Source organism: Rhopalosiphum maidis, chromosome 1, assembly GCF_003676215.2.
Source record: "Rhopalosiphum maidis isolate BTI-1 chromosome 1, ASM367621v3, whole genome shotgun sequence".
Taxonomy (NCBI): Eukaryota; Metazoa; Arthropoda; class Insecta; order Hemiptera; family Aphididae; genus Rhopalosiphum; species Rhopalosiphum maidis.
In genome coordinates, this window is record NC_040877.1 from 74636869 (window position 1) to 74652458 (window position 15590).

A 15590-nucleotide genomic window follows, 5' to 3' on the forward strand; every position below is an offset into this window, starting at 1 on the left:
AGAGTCAACACTCAACGCGTGCCGTTAAAACTAAGACTAAAAATATAAAAACAGTACCTTTTTATATTATGTAAGTTATTTATATTGAAGTATAATTTGTATTAAAACTACAATGAACATTTGCATTTGCATTACAAATTACAATAAACTTTCTATCAAATTAAAATGATAGGGGTCGTGGAAGACAAGGGCTACACTTTGTAAGTTACAATCGTGGGTGATACAATTGCGATTATTTATCCATACTTTCAAAACATATCACCATTACTGCTACCTATACATTTTTGACAAACACCTGCAACGTCGAAACTATAGGTAGCTGTGATGGTAAGAATGTTTTAATTGTGTGAACTGTTAATCGCTATTGTATCATTCATTATTAATCGCATATAACAGTGTCAAGTTTCGTGTCTCACAACTTCTATCCCATTTGATAGAATCATTAACAAATGTAGGTAATTGGATTAGCCTTATTATTCCATAAATATTCATTACATTCTATACTTCGTTGACCGTAACTAATTAAAGATTTTGTCAAAACTTCAAAAATTTTCTAGGTCCTATTCATTTTAACTATGCAAATTGATACAAAAAAAAAATATTATCATTATTATAATGATAATTTTAACTTCACGAATTTATATCAATGATGTTTTGTTTAATGAAATGGCCTATGTTCATGACTTAATTATATCTCAGGAGCGTATACAAGGGGGGTGGGGGGTCAGATCCCCTCCATTGGTTTTTTATTATTTTTTTGTTTTTGCTTACGTTATCATTATGCAGTATGCACTAAAATGCAACATTTTGTGATATTATGATCTATCGAGCTATTGAATTATGAAAATTTTCTCAATACTAAATACCATTATAATTTTATTTTATTTTATTTTATTTGTAGCAAAGTAATATTTATTTAGTCGACATTTTCAATAACGACTATGTTTATACTTTATTATAGCATATCTTATTATTTATAAAGACAATACTTTATATATAATAATATGTATGTATGCTCGAATAAAAAGGCTATGCTTCCACTGTGAGCCTGTGTTTAAAATGTTATCAGATATTATCGTTGTTATTACATTATGAGAAATAACTAATGAAATCATTATCGTTATGGGTTTAGTTCATCGCGTATACGTAGTACACTAGTACATAGTACGTACTACGTACCTACCATTTATTTATCTGAAATCTAAAAAAGACACTCACAGGATTGCTGAAAATGTATTTGTTATAGGAACGGCTAAATGGCCTAACACTTATGCCAGTTTATAGAAATATTTAATTACAGCAGAAGTTTTAGACTAACTAACAAAAATAGAAAACTAGATTTGTTAATTTAATTAATATTTATTTTATTTATACATTTAATGATATAGCATTTAATAAAACAGAAATTTTGACTTTATGGAGAATTGTAGTGAATAATCTACCATATTGTATGTAATGTGAATTTTGAATCAATTCAAATTATATTCATTCAAATTTCATTGTTCATCATTTGTTTTTATATTTTACTACCAAAGTAAAAAATTTTGGGAGGGTGGGGGATTTTTCAATTTCCCCCTCCCATTTAGCTTTTTTTTGATCCCCCCTTTCAGAAATCATGTCTACGCTACTGTTATATCTATTATTTATTATGTTATTTAATTTAATCATATATGTATTATGTATACTGTAACTCCCTACGTATACCATCACAAGCTTAGCTTAAAGAGGTACATAATTGTTGTTATTTATTTTAATACTTTATATATTATATTGTATTAACTTAATAATATAAAAAAAGGTAACTTATTTAAAATTAATTTTTATATATAATTCTAAGAATAATATTCTGATTAGGGATATAACATTAAAGATGTATACTTTATTTGGCGTTGTTCCTCTGGGTTGCAGGTTTAGATCCGGCCAGGCCACTGGTCGATAGATACGGTTCAGCCGAGTTCCGGTTAACCAGGGATGATGCGACCATGGTTCAGGTGATACACACGAACGCGGGATTCCTCGGCGAGACACCTCAAGTAGGACACGTTGACTTTTGTGTGAACGGTGGTCGCTTGCAACCAAGCTGCGCCAAGGAGCCCAGGAATATCCGTAATAATTTTTGCTCGTCGCCAGTCTGGCGAAATGATCCATTAGCACAACTAAGATGTAGGGTCACCATTTTTCTATACTATATACATATTATACGTAATATACGACAACTATATACAGCTAACTTGTTACCAAGACTTACTACAAACGCTCTTAAAAAACGATTTTTATCATTTACCGGCAGAAACGATTGATTAATCAATTATCAGCCATTACAAAATATTATAATAATATACGTGTGCGTAATGATGAACAAAAGGTGTCGGGGGAGGCTACGCGTTATTTTATGACAAAAACTCTCCTCACAGGAAAAAATGTGGTGTCACGTGAAACAGTCTAATTTTGATAAATGAATACCATCATAATATGAAGATCGAACTGAACTCTGATTTTTCAAACTCTATTTTTCAAGAGTCATAATAAACGACGTATATAACACATTTTTCAGTGTTATGTTTTAAAGCTTATTTAAAAATTATTTAAATTAAACATGACCTATATTTACTGTATTATTTTTCAAATAAAAAAAAATATCCGACACCCAGGTTATAAATCATAATATTTTGCAAAGCTAAAATCACATTTTATACATACCTATAAGCTGTGTACACTTTTTACAGTGTAGATCGCCGTATTTGTTCTTATATAAGGTTGTTCATTAACTTGAGACCACGAATAACTCATTCGAACATTCTTCGAAAATCCGTGTATCTTACTATCTCATATTTAAAAAAACAAAAAACACGAAAATAACATTTTTTATTTCTAGTTTTGATATATATTTTAATCCAAAAGACCAAAACATACACTTGAAAGTTTAATAATTAACTTTAGCGTTAATATTAGTTATCATAAATATATTTACCTGTAACTGTAGTAAGAGTACGAGGTCATAATATTCTAGTATCGTGCTTTACTAGACTTTCAGAGATTTTTAGCTACTCAAAAGTCCAAAAATTAAGGACACGTTTCATTGTCAACGAACAGTTCCTTATCGTTCACTTCGCTCTGAATCTAAAAACTAACTATACATTTAACAGTCTTATTTGTTCCTATTTAAAGTAAAAAATTTAATAAATTGTGCTATAATTGTACAATATATACAGTTATACAGCGCAGTTTTTGGTGTATAATTGTTGATAGATATTAAAATTTAAAAAATATATATAAAGCTACCTACAAATTTTAACGTCTTTTAGTAAATAAAAAAAGGTATAACGATTAATTGTTGAATAAACAAAAAATGTTATAAAGAATTGCTCTGTACACAGTGTTTTCCTGTAGCTTATGCTATAGAACATTCGCATACTTAATTACAATGCAATAGCTATAAATTAACGAAATTAATAACGTAGACGGCTAATGATTAAACAATATCATTATATATCATACATAACTACAACTGTGGACTTAGTGGCTCATGAATATTTTATGTTTTCGCGGTAGGTAGACTGCGGATACCTGCTGGACGGCGAAGTATAGTAGTGACTGACGGTGTGTATAAACAAATATTTTTGAAAGGTTTTATTATTTTTTGGCTAATATCGCTTAAAAGATTTTGGTCACGTAAATGCTTTTTGTAGTTATTGGCGCGTGCATTGTACACTTTATAATACTATGTAGCGTAACGTACCATTATATTTTTATTAAATAGGTATTATTTTATAAAGCACACAATATTAAAAATATTTGCAGCGTATTATTTAAAAATTAGAAAATGGGTATTAAAACACAAGCAATATAATATAATATAATATATATAAAATATACGAGCTATGCTCGGTCACCTCGGACAAACGCACTGTACAAATAATATAACATATTATTCTGTGTTGTATGTGCTATTACTCATATTATTAGATATACACGCTTGTTTTATACATCGAGGGTGGCTACTAGGTCGATCACGACATTATTTTGAGTTGATCGAAAATCGCTTTCATTTTTACTCAAATATTTTTCCAAAAAAACAAATTTATATGGTAAATTCCTTGATTAAATTTTTTTATTTATTTGTTTATTTTGTATCATAAATACAAAAAAAAAACTATAATATTATATAAGTATTACACAAATTGATTTATTTCGTTTCACAATCTAATCAAAATTTTCAAAAAAAAATGGTGCGAAACCATAAGCGCCAAAATTAGTAAAGAAAAATCGTACGATATAAAAGCACCAAAATCCTAGTTATTTGTGTGCCGTGGTGAATTTTATATTTTATCGATTATTGACAATTTTAAATATTTTTAAATACTTATATTATAAAATATATAAAATATTTATATTGGTGCAAATAATATTTCTTTTTTTATATCTTTTGCACTTAGGTATGTCATGTATTGGATATAACAGGTACCTATATAATATTAGATTGGCACTTATGTCCTATAAATATTGGCGCCAATAATATGTAATTTTTACACTTTTGGCACTTAAACCATGTAGCCACCAAGGGTTGAGGTAAAGTCGTATTGAAAAAAACAGGTTTGTATGTTTGTACTGCAGGGTGATTCAAAAATACATAACCCATCCCCTTTTTATGTTTTAATAATGTATTTATTCAAATTATAATTTTTGGAACTTTTAATTATACTTAGAACCGGTATTTTCAAATACATAAATATGTAGATTTATTTTCATTTTTGATTTATAGACATCAGCATTAAACAAAAACAATTGGTGGGGAATACTTAATTATGATGCACCAGTTTATTGCATAAAAAAATTACTTATTGTGAAAATCTTCACACCCGTATGCACATTATACTCGTTAACATAATATTTATACATTAAATTTTTTTTTTTTATATAAGTAGGTAATAATACATTGATTACTAAAACAAATTAATCGTATTTTAATATTGTTTGTAAAAGTTTACGGTGACTGATCTGCAGTGGGTAAGTTTATCATTTATATAATATGTTATATTTTATTTTTATATGCTACAATGATAATATACTGCATAGGTACGGTTGTATACAAATCACGTAGAATTTTAACTAGTGTATTATTTATAATATTATATTATGTAAAATGTAAATTCGATAATGAGTATATGGTTAAAATGGTTAAATGGTGGCTTTTACTGTATTTTAGTTGAGCTTGATGGGGTGATTCTTTTCTCTACATACAGTCATTTTATCAGAATAGATACTCATTTTTCTTTTCGCATAATATAAAATCATTAAAACAGAACATTTTTAAATAATAATTGTATTTTATTTTATGACTGATGCAAAAAACAAACATTTCCATTTACGCGCAAGTATAAATTACCGATAAAATGACTGTACTGCGATAAAAGTATCAATCTGTATTAAGTGGACGCCACACCCGTGTGTTTTCTCCGTCGTCTTACAAATGTGTACCTTATAGTGCAAATTTTAAATTTGTATTCTGCAATTCCAATTTTGTGTAGTTAGCTTAACAATATTATTAGAAAGTTAATCAAAGGTTGGAACATTATCTGCATTTTCATGTAAACTTTTCACGACACTATTTAATTTTTAAATAGCTTATGAGAATTTTTAAGTTGTAACTTTTTACATAGATAGGTACTCAATTAAATTAATTAAATTAATAATTTTATTTTTTTAATTGTTTAAAAATAGTTGAAAACCTACGAGCAAATATAGATAATATTCTTACCATTAGATATGATAATAGGAGAATTCATTCACACAATTAAAGCTCACTATACAAAATCGGTACTACTGAACGCAAATTTTCCATGATACTGCAATATGTAGGACGATGATAACACATAATATACTCACATGTGGTCGTAGCGTCCTTTTTGAAGCATAATACATAGATATTGTTGAATCGTGCGCTTATACAATACTATACAAATATCTATTATAGTATGTGCCCACCTATTTATACATCAATACAGCTGTAGTGCTGCAACAATATATTTCACTTTATAAATAACTATACATTTATTTATTACGACGTGTGACAATATAACTAAATAGGTATACATTATGTATAAAGCTATATTATGTCATATTATTGTGTCGTTATCGATCCACGTCTTTAATGTACGTCGGTTGTCCGTGTATTGTACAGGCCGGGCCCGGTGCAGTCACTTCCTGAGCGCTTGTTTCTTCGCAGCTTCGGTCTCGGAACGGGGTAAGCGCCACCAAGGCATACCCTGCACGTCCACGTGCGAACCACTGTCCAGGACGTTCGTCAAAGACGTACCCGTGTCCATGGGATTCCACACTCCGGACAAGTATGAATACTCGCATATAATATACCTATATATTCTATAAATAATGTGTTTTATACTTTTATGACAATACTGTAATAACATCGAATGCATATTATACTTACTGCAAAGCTTCGGGATGGTTCATTTGTGAATAGTGTCAGTAGTATATTTACGTAAGTCGAGAGTGCGGTGGATCTCCCCTTTGCCATTCATATTTAAATCAATTTTTAGCATTCCAAAAAATTAATGTTTGTTCGTAGACCGGTGTTTTTTTTTTTTAAATGCAGAAAATACACGCGACCGTATACCTGCAAGTGTCCGGCATTCGACGACCGCAAATGTTCAACAGGCCAATGTTTATTCTAAGAAATAATAATGTTTACTTTATTATATTATGTAAAATTATTATAAATACCTATTATTATGATTATAATAGCTGCTATACATAGCCTGACTTTTCGATCAATCTCGCACGGTTAAGAGTATGTTAACCAGATTATGAAATTTTCAAAATTTTAAGAATAAAATGGTTTGTGGGGTGAGAAAGTGAAATCTTCTCGAGTTAGCAAACTCTAAATAAATACATACTCCTTGAAAAATAAATCCTAAATACGTAAATTTAGAATAAAATATTATAATTGAAAACATGGTAATTTTAAATAAAATTTAAAAAAAAAATAATTTTAGAATCCTTATAATACATTGATAAACTCCACATGTGTATTATGTACAATGATTATATATTTATATAACCATATAGGTATTTTTAGGTACTTGTGTAAAAAATAAAAATCAATTTCATTGCATAAAGTACCTATACATATTTTTTATTTTGCAGAAAAATCGACATAAAATGTTTCTGACAATAAATCGTTGCTTATAATTTATTTTAAATGTTGTCTTTCGTTGTGTTTTAGTGCTCGAGGAACATACTGCATTCAAATGCGTAACAGTAAAGCGTGTCCATTCGATTAGACCGGAACCTCCAACGGGTAAATAATGTAATACTTATATTATAAACATTTCATTTTATTTATACATTATGATTTATGAGTTATGACACATAGATATAATAAAATATTTTCAATAAAACCGCAGGAAAATCGTTTTAAAATTTAAATTGCCGATGACCATGGCTTATGAATTTAGGACATAAATATGAAACAAACAAAAATAAAACGTAACACGGTCAACAAACAATATAATATAATAATTAAAATCTGATAGCGTTTTTCCAACTTTCTACATTTAAGTACCTAGGTTCTATGTTTTTAATACAATCGCGGTTTCATCTTTCGGGCTATATCTCGTATATATTATTAGTTACTTATACTAATTACTAATAAATAATAAACAACAGTACCCACCTACTTAAAAATCAGAATACGTTTTAATCCAAAAGAAAACAAAATATCACTTACAGCTTACCATAATAGCCAAAACTTTATCAATATTTGAATTTTAAATGTGGGTTCTGATTCTTCCACAACATTAGAAAATTTTGATTTAATGACGTTAATTAAAGAAATATTTTTTGTGAAATTAAATTTTGAAATAGTACTTTTTTAACCTGATACAGTTTAAAAGAAAAACAATATTAACATATAGGGAAAAATTGACCAAGTCAGAGCTGATCAAGTTTTTGATATTTAAATTTGTGATATTCGTATAAATAGGTATTATTTTTATGATTTATTATCGGTTTTCTAAAAATTAAATGGAATGAAAAATTATAGCTACCTACACACAAATTAAATTCGAATCGTGCCTTTAATGCATATAGCTTGAAATATGATGAGTTAATTTCATTTTTTTTTTTAACAATATACACAAGCAAGCACTTCAAAAATATATTTACACATTAGTACATTACAAAATGTTTTAAGGAATATCGATTATTATACGATAAAATAAGCGTCCTCTATGCCTATATATATATGTAATAGTAACTGAAACGTTCGAGCTCATCGTTGGTCTATTGTTGAATTTCAGGAGACGCGTTCGGAGAATTCGAGAAAACGAGACGAGAAATAATACAAGTAAACACGATAGAAAAAAAGTGCGTGTTAGAAGAAACGGAAAATCCAAAGTAAACCAAAGATTGTTTATGTGCGAACTGGTTACCGTAGTTAAATATAACGCACCGTTTCTAAATATTATGTATAATAACTTGTACAATATATTAAATAATAATTATTAATACATGATACAATAACGAATTCTGCGTGAAATAAATACACCGTCATCATCGTATTATAATATTATTATTAATTTTGTATTAAATATAATATTCACATTGATGGATGAGATGATACTAACCCAGTAACCACGTCTAATGTCCTGTACAAAAAAGGCACATCTGTGTTCAGCAGATTCGATTTTGTGTTGTTAATCAAGTCTCGAGTAGGTAGTAGGTATAACTGGTATAAGTACCTATAGTAAATGCCAAAAATAATAAACTTTTTGTATTTTTATTATCAAATTTAAAGGTATGAATAAAATAATAGAATAGGTAATAAGTATTATCAATGGTATCTGTAGTGGGCTTTTATAAATTATTGATGTTTTCAATACAAAATCAATGGTGAGCATTTTAAAACGATTGGATCTAATATTCTGTAAAAAATCTTAGTCTTAAGAACAAAACTTTGCAAATAATGATGTTTAGAGTATTTTGCTTTATTGCTGTAACATATGCCATAATATGAAATAGGTATGGACATTAAAAGTACAAGATAAAAGAAAAAAATACGAGCAACCAAAAGTGAACTTGCCGGACTTGGAGAAGTTGGTTTCGTATAGTCAGACTGAAAGGAAGACGAAGGTACATTACACTAGTACTCCCTATGGAAATTAAAAAAAAAACAAATGTAAATAATTAGCACTGTCTACCAACTACCAAATACTAGTATATAATTTGCATGAATTTGTCGACTGTTAACAATGTTGTCACAACCTTCTCCTCGGAAAACCCCGTTTTCTGTTTCAAACACCCCTCCTCGTAACATTAGAAATTCAAATTTTAACTGTTTTGTCTACGGAAATAGCATATATTCCCCACTTGTAGGATAAAGGTCATCATATTTATATAAATAATTGTACTTAACTAAAAAAATGTACCTGGTACTGTTTTGTGGAAGTACAGATTTTTTTCTTTCGTGCACATTTAATAATCTGGAGATAACGGGATTAAAACGTAGGTAATAAAAAACAGCACAATGCCATTTTAAATGCGGCACATAGGCGATTTAGCTTTAGCCACTCACTAATTTTATTATAAAGGATTTATGGGAGAAACGAGATAGTCAGAATGGTGCATTGATGTTTCAAAAACTAATAGTAGATATATCTACTTGAATGGAACAGATGATCGAGTGCGACTTTTTAAAATTTAATAGGTTTGAAATAATCGTATAAAAACCAAAATAGTCATTATCGCATTTCTGGCGTGGATAAGTCGACTGTAGACTTCATTCCCGAATACGAACAGTTTAGTAACAGAAGGCTGTTACGAACAAAAACAAATAAGTAATAATGACTATTTTAGGTTTCGTATATACAATCATTTTCAGCCTATTCAAAATTCAAAGCTGAATGGAAACTATCGTCATGTGTTATTTTTAAGCAGTTACAATAAAACGGTAAAATATGAATGATTTGCATGCTTATTGTAGAAAAATTAATTAAATTAAATTGGCAGGTAACCTTTGAATAACCGAAATCCAATGGTAAAGTAAGTAAGTATAATACTAGCAAACTAAATAAGTAAGCACAAGACTGCACATAACACATTTTTGAAAATTAAAAATTATAACATTTATTGATTGAGAGAATATCAATTTATTTTAGATGAAAATAATATATATTATAGTGTAGCAAAAAAAATTGTTATTTAAATAAAAATTATCATTAAAAACTTATTAACATATGAGTAAATAAACCAAATTTTTGGGTAACCCAAGAAAAAAAACAAACAAACAAACAAATACACCAGTAAAATACAGTAATATTTACATAGTTTTAAATATAAACATACACCTAAAACAAATCAATTATTAAAAGTTTCCATACGTCCAATTCCAAATATGTTGTCAAATAAGGCAATTTATCTTAAATATATCTCATGTAAGAGATTTGGCATAAATTATATAAAAAAAAATTAACTAACACACATAATTACTGATTATTTCTTATTCTAATACAATAAATTAATTAGTGATACCATAATTTCGTGTTTGTAATTGAATATTAGAAATGACTTGATAAAATAAAATAGTCATTTAACAATAATTATAAATATATTTTTCCAGCAGTAATAAGTGTAAATTTAAGAACTTGATGTAGGCTTCCAACAATATTAGTGTTTTATAGTAATATAATATTTTAATCAGTCAGTATTATTATTTATTAGTAAGCAATTGGAATGATAATTTTTAAATTTGGTATTTTAAGAAGAGTACCAATAATATATTTTATTACACTTTCAGTTAGAGATTCAAAAATAAGAAGCTAACTAAAAATCATGCAAATTTATCTATTAAATATTATAGAAAGCATTAATTGATAAGAATTGAAACCAATTTCTAATATATAAATTACAATTGCTATAAATACATTCTATAACAGTCAAGTTGTTCAATGACAAATAAATAATAATTGTATAATTGTCTATTAGAAAAAAAATAACTTACATATTATATAAAAAAAAAATGTAACTTATTAAGATTTACATTTGTCATTTATAGTAAATCATTTTATTGTAATAAGACTTTGATGTTTTATACATACATATATATATATAATATTGTATGTATTATTTATACCAAAAAAAAAACAAACACAGAAAAACACCATCAAGCCCAAAATACAATCAAAATTAATTGAATACTAAAATGCTTAGTATTGGTCAAGTATTGATTAATCGTTTTGATATACTTAACATTAATTAGAATACAATAAATAAACTAACTTAATGAACAAAAGTATTAAAAATAGTATACATTCAGTAATAATTCCTGATGTAATTAAATATCACATGTATATATCAGATATAAATATAAATATAGTAATCTTAATTGAAATATTTAATAATTAATGTATTAAACAGATTATCAGTACATATATAAACGTTCATTTTAAAATGATAAAATCTACAATAATATTGTTATGATATAAATATACCATATTCATTCATTATAAGTATATTAATTCAATTTATATATTTTTAATAGTAAGATCCCAAATAGTATACATTAAATAATTTTGATTATAAATATAATAAATAAATATAATATGATCATGTAATAAAACATTTATGTTTAATATGTATACCCAACATTATTTAATTTCATAATTGAAGTAGTTATATAACTCTGTTAAAAGTTTGAAAATCTACCTCAACCAATACTAAATGCATTTATTGTATATAAATATTAAATAGTGATAATAACAAAAAAAAAAAATATTAAAGAATAAAAAATACTGAAGGTTGATAAAATAAAGACTAGCTCATAAAATATAAATTAAATTTGATACTATACAGATATTAACAAAGTTAATGCACAGATATATTATTTTACATTAGTTAATGTAACTCTTAATTAATAGTTACAACTTTTAACTGTGCTAATTTGGTCTTTACATCTTTGAACGTTGGTCTTCGATCAGGTAATAAATCCCATGCCTATAAAAGAATAAACAATAAATTACATCTTAATAAATAATAATAATAGTATCAAAAAAATGTTTACTTGTCTCATGATTTCATATATTTCTGGAGGACAACACTCAGGAGCTTCCATACGGTAACCTTTTTCTACATGCTTTACTACATCAACTAATGGCTGTAAACATAAAAATTGTAATTGTTAATATTATTTGACAAATAAGTAAAATAAAATGTTATAACACTTACAATTCTAGAGTAAGGAACTCGACCAAAAGAATAAATTTCCCATAACAGAACACCAAAACTCCACATATCTGATTTATTTGAGAACACCTGAAGCAATTTATAAAATTATCCAATATTTTAAATTAATATAAATATTTACTATTTAAATTACCCCTTGTCTAAGTGCTTCAGGGGCAGTCCATTTGATAGGTAATTTCCCAGCATCCACAATATAATTTTCTTCACGTGCCAATCCAAAATCTGCTACTTTAGCTACTCCAGCTTCTGATATCAAAACATTTCGAGCTGCTAAATCTCTATGCACTACCTTTCTAAACTCTAAGTACTCCATACCGCTACATGTGTCACTAAAACATATCATTTTTTTTTTTTTTGATACAATTATTATCTAAGTGACAAATCAGTACATAATTTTAAAGTTTATAATAACTTACACAGCAAAATTAATTTGATCCTTTTTGGTGACATGAAGTCTTCCTCTTGAGCGTAAATATTCAACAAGACTTCCTTTACCCATGTATTCAGTAACTAATAATAAATGTTTTTCATTTAATACGAGTCCAAGAAGTTCAACCAAATTTTCATGCCTTAAAGACCTGATAAACAAACACATAAATTTCAATGTATTTTTTTATTTATATAATATATAAAAAAAAAATCTATTAAATAAATAAAAAAACTTTATTTACGTCATAAGTAAAGCTTCTGTTAGGAATTTTTGAGCTTCTACACTAGAGTCTTTCAACATTTTAACAGCTACTTTTTCTCCTCTATACACTCCCAATAATACATCACCAAATTCCCCTTTGCCAATTGTTTCATTTAACTAGAGAATAAAAACAAATTTAATTTAATAAATTATCAAAAAAATTAATTTTACTTTATCAAACCTGTAATTCCTGTTCTTGTATAACCCATCCAGCATCAATAAATGATTTGGTATCTATGCAAAATTCTTGTTTACCTTTTTTAGGTAAGCTCTTGGTTAATTGCGTACATAGTCCATCAGCGTCTTTTTGATAATGCTAAAAAATAAATTATAATAAACAATTGTGTTTAGTAAAATTAACCTAACACAAATTGTGTGATTTATGATGCCACATTTACTCATGTGGGGTAAAAGTTCACCCAATTTTTTTTCAAAATATATACGTAAGAAAAAAATAATAATACATAACTTCAAATAAATACTTAAATGTTATAAGATATTGTAAGTTATACACAATACTAATATGATTAGTTTTATATGAGCATTTCAAGTTTATGAAAAATGAATATTTATCCTATGTGAATGGATATGGCTTAAAAATATTAAATGTAAAAAATTCAAGAAATAAATTAAAAAATTACTTACTTCAACTAATTGTGATAAATTTTCAAAAAATTCTTCATCATCAATTGTAAGTTGATTATCTTTATACTTTACTCTATAATGTTCCACTTTACCAACATAACAAACACAAAGTGTATAATCTCCTGGATAATTAGTAGATTCTCTAACCAGAAATAGACCATTTTCTTTTGGTGTTAGCAAATCTTCAGCCATCTCTCTTGATATTTTTCCATGAAACCATCTAACATTAGACAAATAACAAGAAATAAATAGGAGTGTATTTCACTAAACAAAAATATCATTTAAGAATTAAAAAGAAAAAATTATTCAAATACACAATGTTATTAAAATGAAATGTTAGTACTTTATTCTTAACTTTTATATTTTGTGTAATTCAATTGGTTAAAAAATGTATTAGATTTATTTTTTTTACTTATATATTTGATCAATACAACAGATTATAATTATCATTGAGAGATGAACTAAGTTATATAACTTAATATATATTAATATAATAATTTGTACTCACGGCATGGCATTTAATTTCACTTGCGCTTTTCGTTGTAAAGAATTCATATTGCTGTCATCTTTTATGTGTTGCACAAATGAAGTGTAACTTCCAAAGTTTGTGACGGGTGACACTGGTGAAGCTCTGTCGCAAAATGAGTGTGTAACCAATTGTTGAGGAGTTGTTCCAAACTAAACATTATCAATGACGATTTGTCAGCAAAATCAGTTACGGGACATTATTATGGTTCAATGAAGAGAGTGACGACAATAAAGTACAAACAATAATGACTTACATGAGTTCTGCCAGTATTTTGATACCCGTGATCCATTTCTCCAGTGTTTGTTTAATAATTGGCTAACGATCATTTGATCCAATCTATCCGTGACAAGACATTGATTTATTGCAATTAATGACTGTTTGACCTGTACACACATAATTATGGTACAGTAATTAATAAATGTAACAGTAAGTAAAAACTGTTAGATTTTGTTATTGCAACATTAGGATTGGTTCATATTGCAGCAAGTATGAATCATCACACACCCACATTTGAAAAACACGCACACACAAACACGCGTATACATACACACACCTACACTGATACAATATGGTCTATCATAAAATCATCTGGTGGGTGTACGCAGAAAAAAATAATTACAAATTTGATCTGCTTGGGGACAATTCACATACTCGAGGATGTGTTGTATGAAATGATCGAACAACTAAACTTTAAAAGACTGAGTTCCGCGACCGGAGTTGATCGTTTTAGAGCAGTGAAGGATGATGACACGGATATTAGAAACACGCATAAATTTCACAGATGCTTACCACCGCTATTCCCGGGTTAACGTGGACGACCGGAACGGATTTCGGAGGATCGGGATCTCGTCAGACGACGATCCGTCATAACAGTGATGAATGAAAATTTCACAAATCGCGTACGCGCCGCGGAATTCGTTTTCGCAAACGCGCAATACAATTATGCTGTCGTAGTAGTCAGCGGTGTTGTCTCGAAACCAGTTCCGCGCGTGCTAGTTTTTTGATCGAAAAACCAAACGGAGAGATTTGCAAAGTTACACTAACCAACGGTGGCGTACTCAAAACCGAGAACACTATTATTAGTATTATTATTTAATACTATTTTTTATATTGTTATTATTATTATTATTATTGGTAATGAAATGATAATCGGGCGATACGCGTTGATAATGACGATGTATGGTAAACACAATATATGCACTCAAGCGCGCGCGCGCACACTACGAAACAGCATACAATAATAATATTATCGTTGACGGACTCGCGCTGCAGGCCACGGTCAATGCTGCTGACAGACCGAAACGAGTTCGAGTGCCGAACAAATGGTCACACTGCCGTCGTCTTCGTTTTCTTTGCGCTGAAGATCAAAGAATCCTTGAATACGGCAGTACACCGAATACGGTCGGACTCGATTAAAATTTTCTATTTACTTTAAGTCTTTAATAAGAGTCCAATACACAGTGGCGC

General features: G+C 28.1%; 2 protein-coding genes across 3 annotated transcripts in view; one reads left to right on the top strand and one right to left on the bottom strand.

Annotated features, from left to right (window-relative positions):
* The window catches only part of LOC113549181 (phospholipase A1-like), a 36519-nt gene extending 27940 nt beyond the window's left edge, over positions 1-8579 (top strand). The window contains exons 6-9 of one of the 2 annotated variants that reach the window (XM_026950364.1): positions 1909-2106; positions 6182-6347; positions 7244-7327; positions 8319-8579. In XM_026950364.1, coding sequence (XP_026806165.1) covers positions 1909-2106; positions 6182-6347; positions 7244-7301 — 422 coding nt within the window. In that variant the 3' untranslated portion in view covers positions 7302-7327; positions 8319-8579. The remainder of the gene's footprint in view (positions 1-1908; positions 2107-6181; positions 6348-7243; positions 7328-8318) is intronic. The other variant, XM_026950363.1, reaches the window with a different exon arrangement.
* Positions 8580-11595: 3016 nt separating this feature from the next.
* LOC113560798 (tyrosine-protein kinase CSK-like) lies at positions 11596-15299 on the bottom strand. The gene is made up of 11 exons (XM_026966873.1): positions 14913-15299; positions 14377-14506; positions 14103-14272; positions 13595-13814; positions 13131-13265; positions 12930-13066; positions 12675-12836; positions 12392-12587; positions 12241-12327; positions 12077-12169; positions 11596-12009 (listed from the first exon to the last, which is right to left on the bottom strand). The coding sequence occupies exons 2-11, from the start codon at positions 14410-14412 to the stop codon at positions 11923-11925; spliced, it is 1323 nt and encodes a 440-aa protein (XP_026822674.1). The 5' UTR covers positions 14413-14506; positions 14913-15299; the 3' UTR covers positions 11596-11922.
* Between the last annotated feature and the right edge of the window lie 291 nt (positions 15300-15590).

Excerpts from the sequence above, each read along its gene's own strand:
- LOC113560798 (XM_026966873.1), bottom strand. The coding sequence starts at position 14,412 with ATGGATCACGGGTATCAAAATACTGGCAGAACTCAT. Across the intron at positions 12,588-12,674 it reads GATCAAATTAATTTTGCTGT|TGACACATGTAGCGGTATGG; the intron begins GTAAGTTATTAT and ends GATATGTTTTAG. Across the intron at positions 12,170-12,240 it reads GAGTTCCTTACTCTAGAATT|CCATTAGTTGATGTAGTAAA; the intron begins GTAAGTGTTATA and ends TTATGTTTACAG.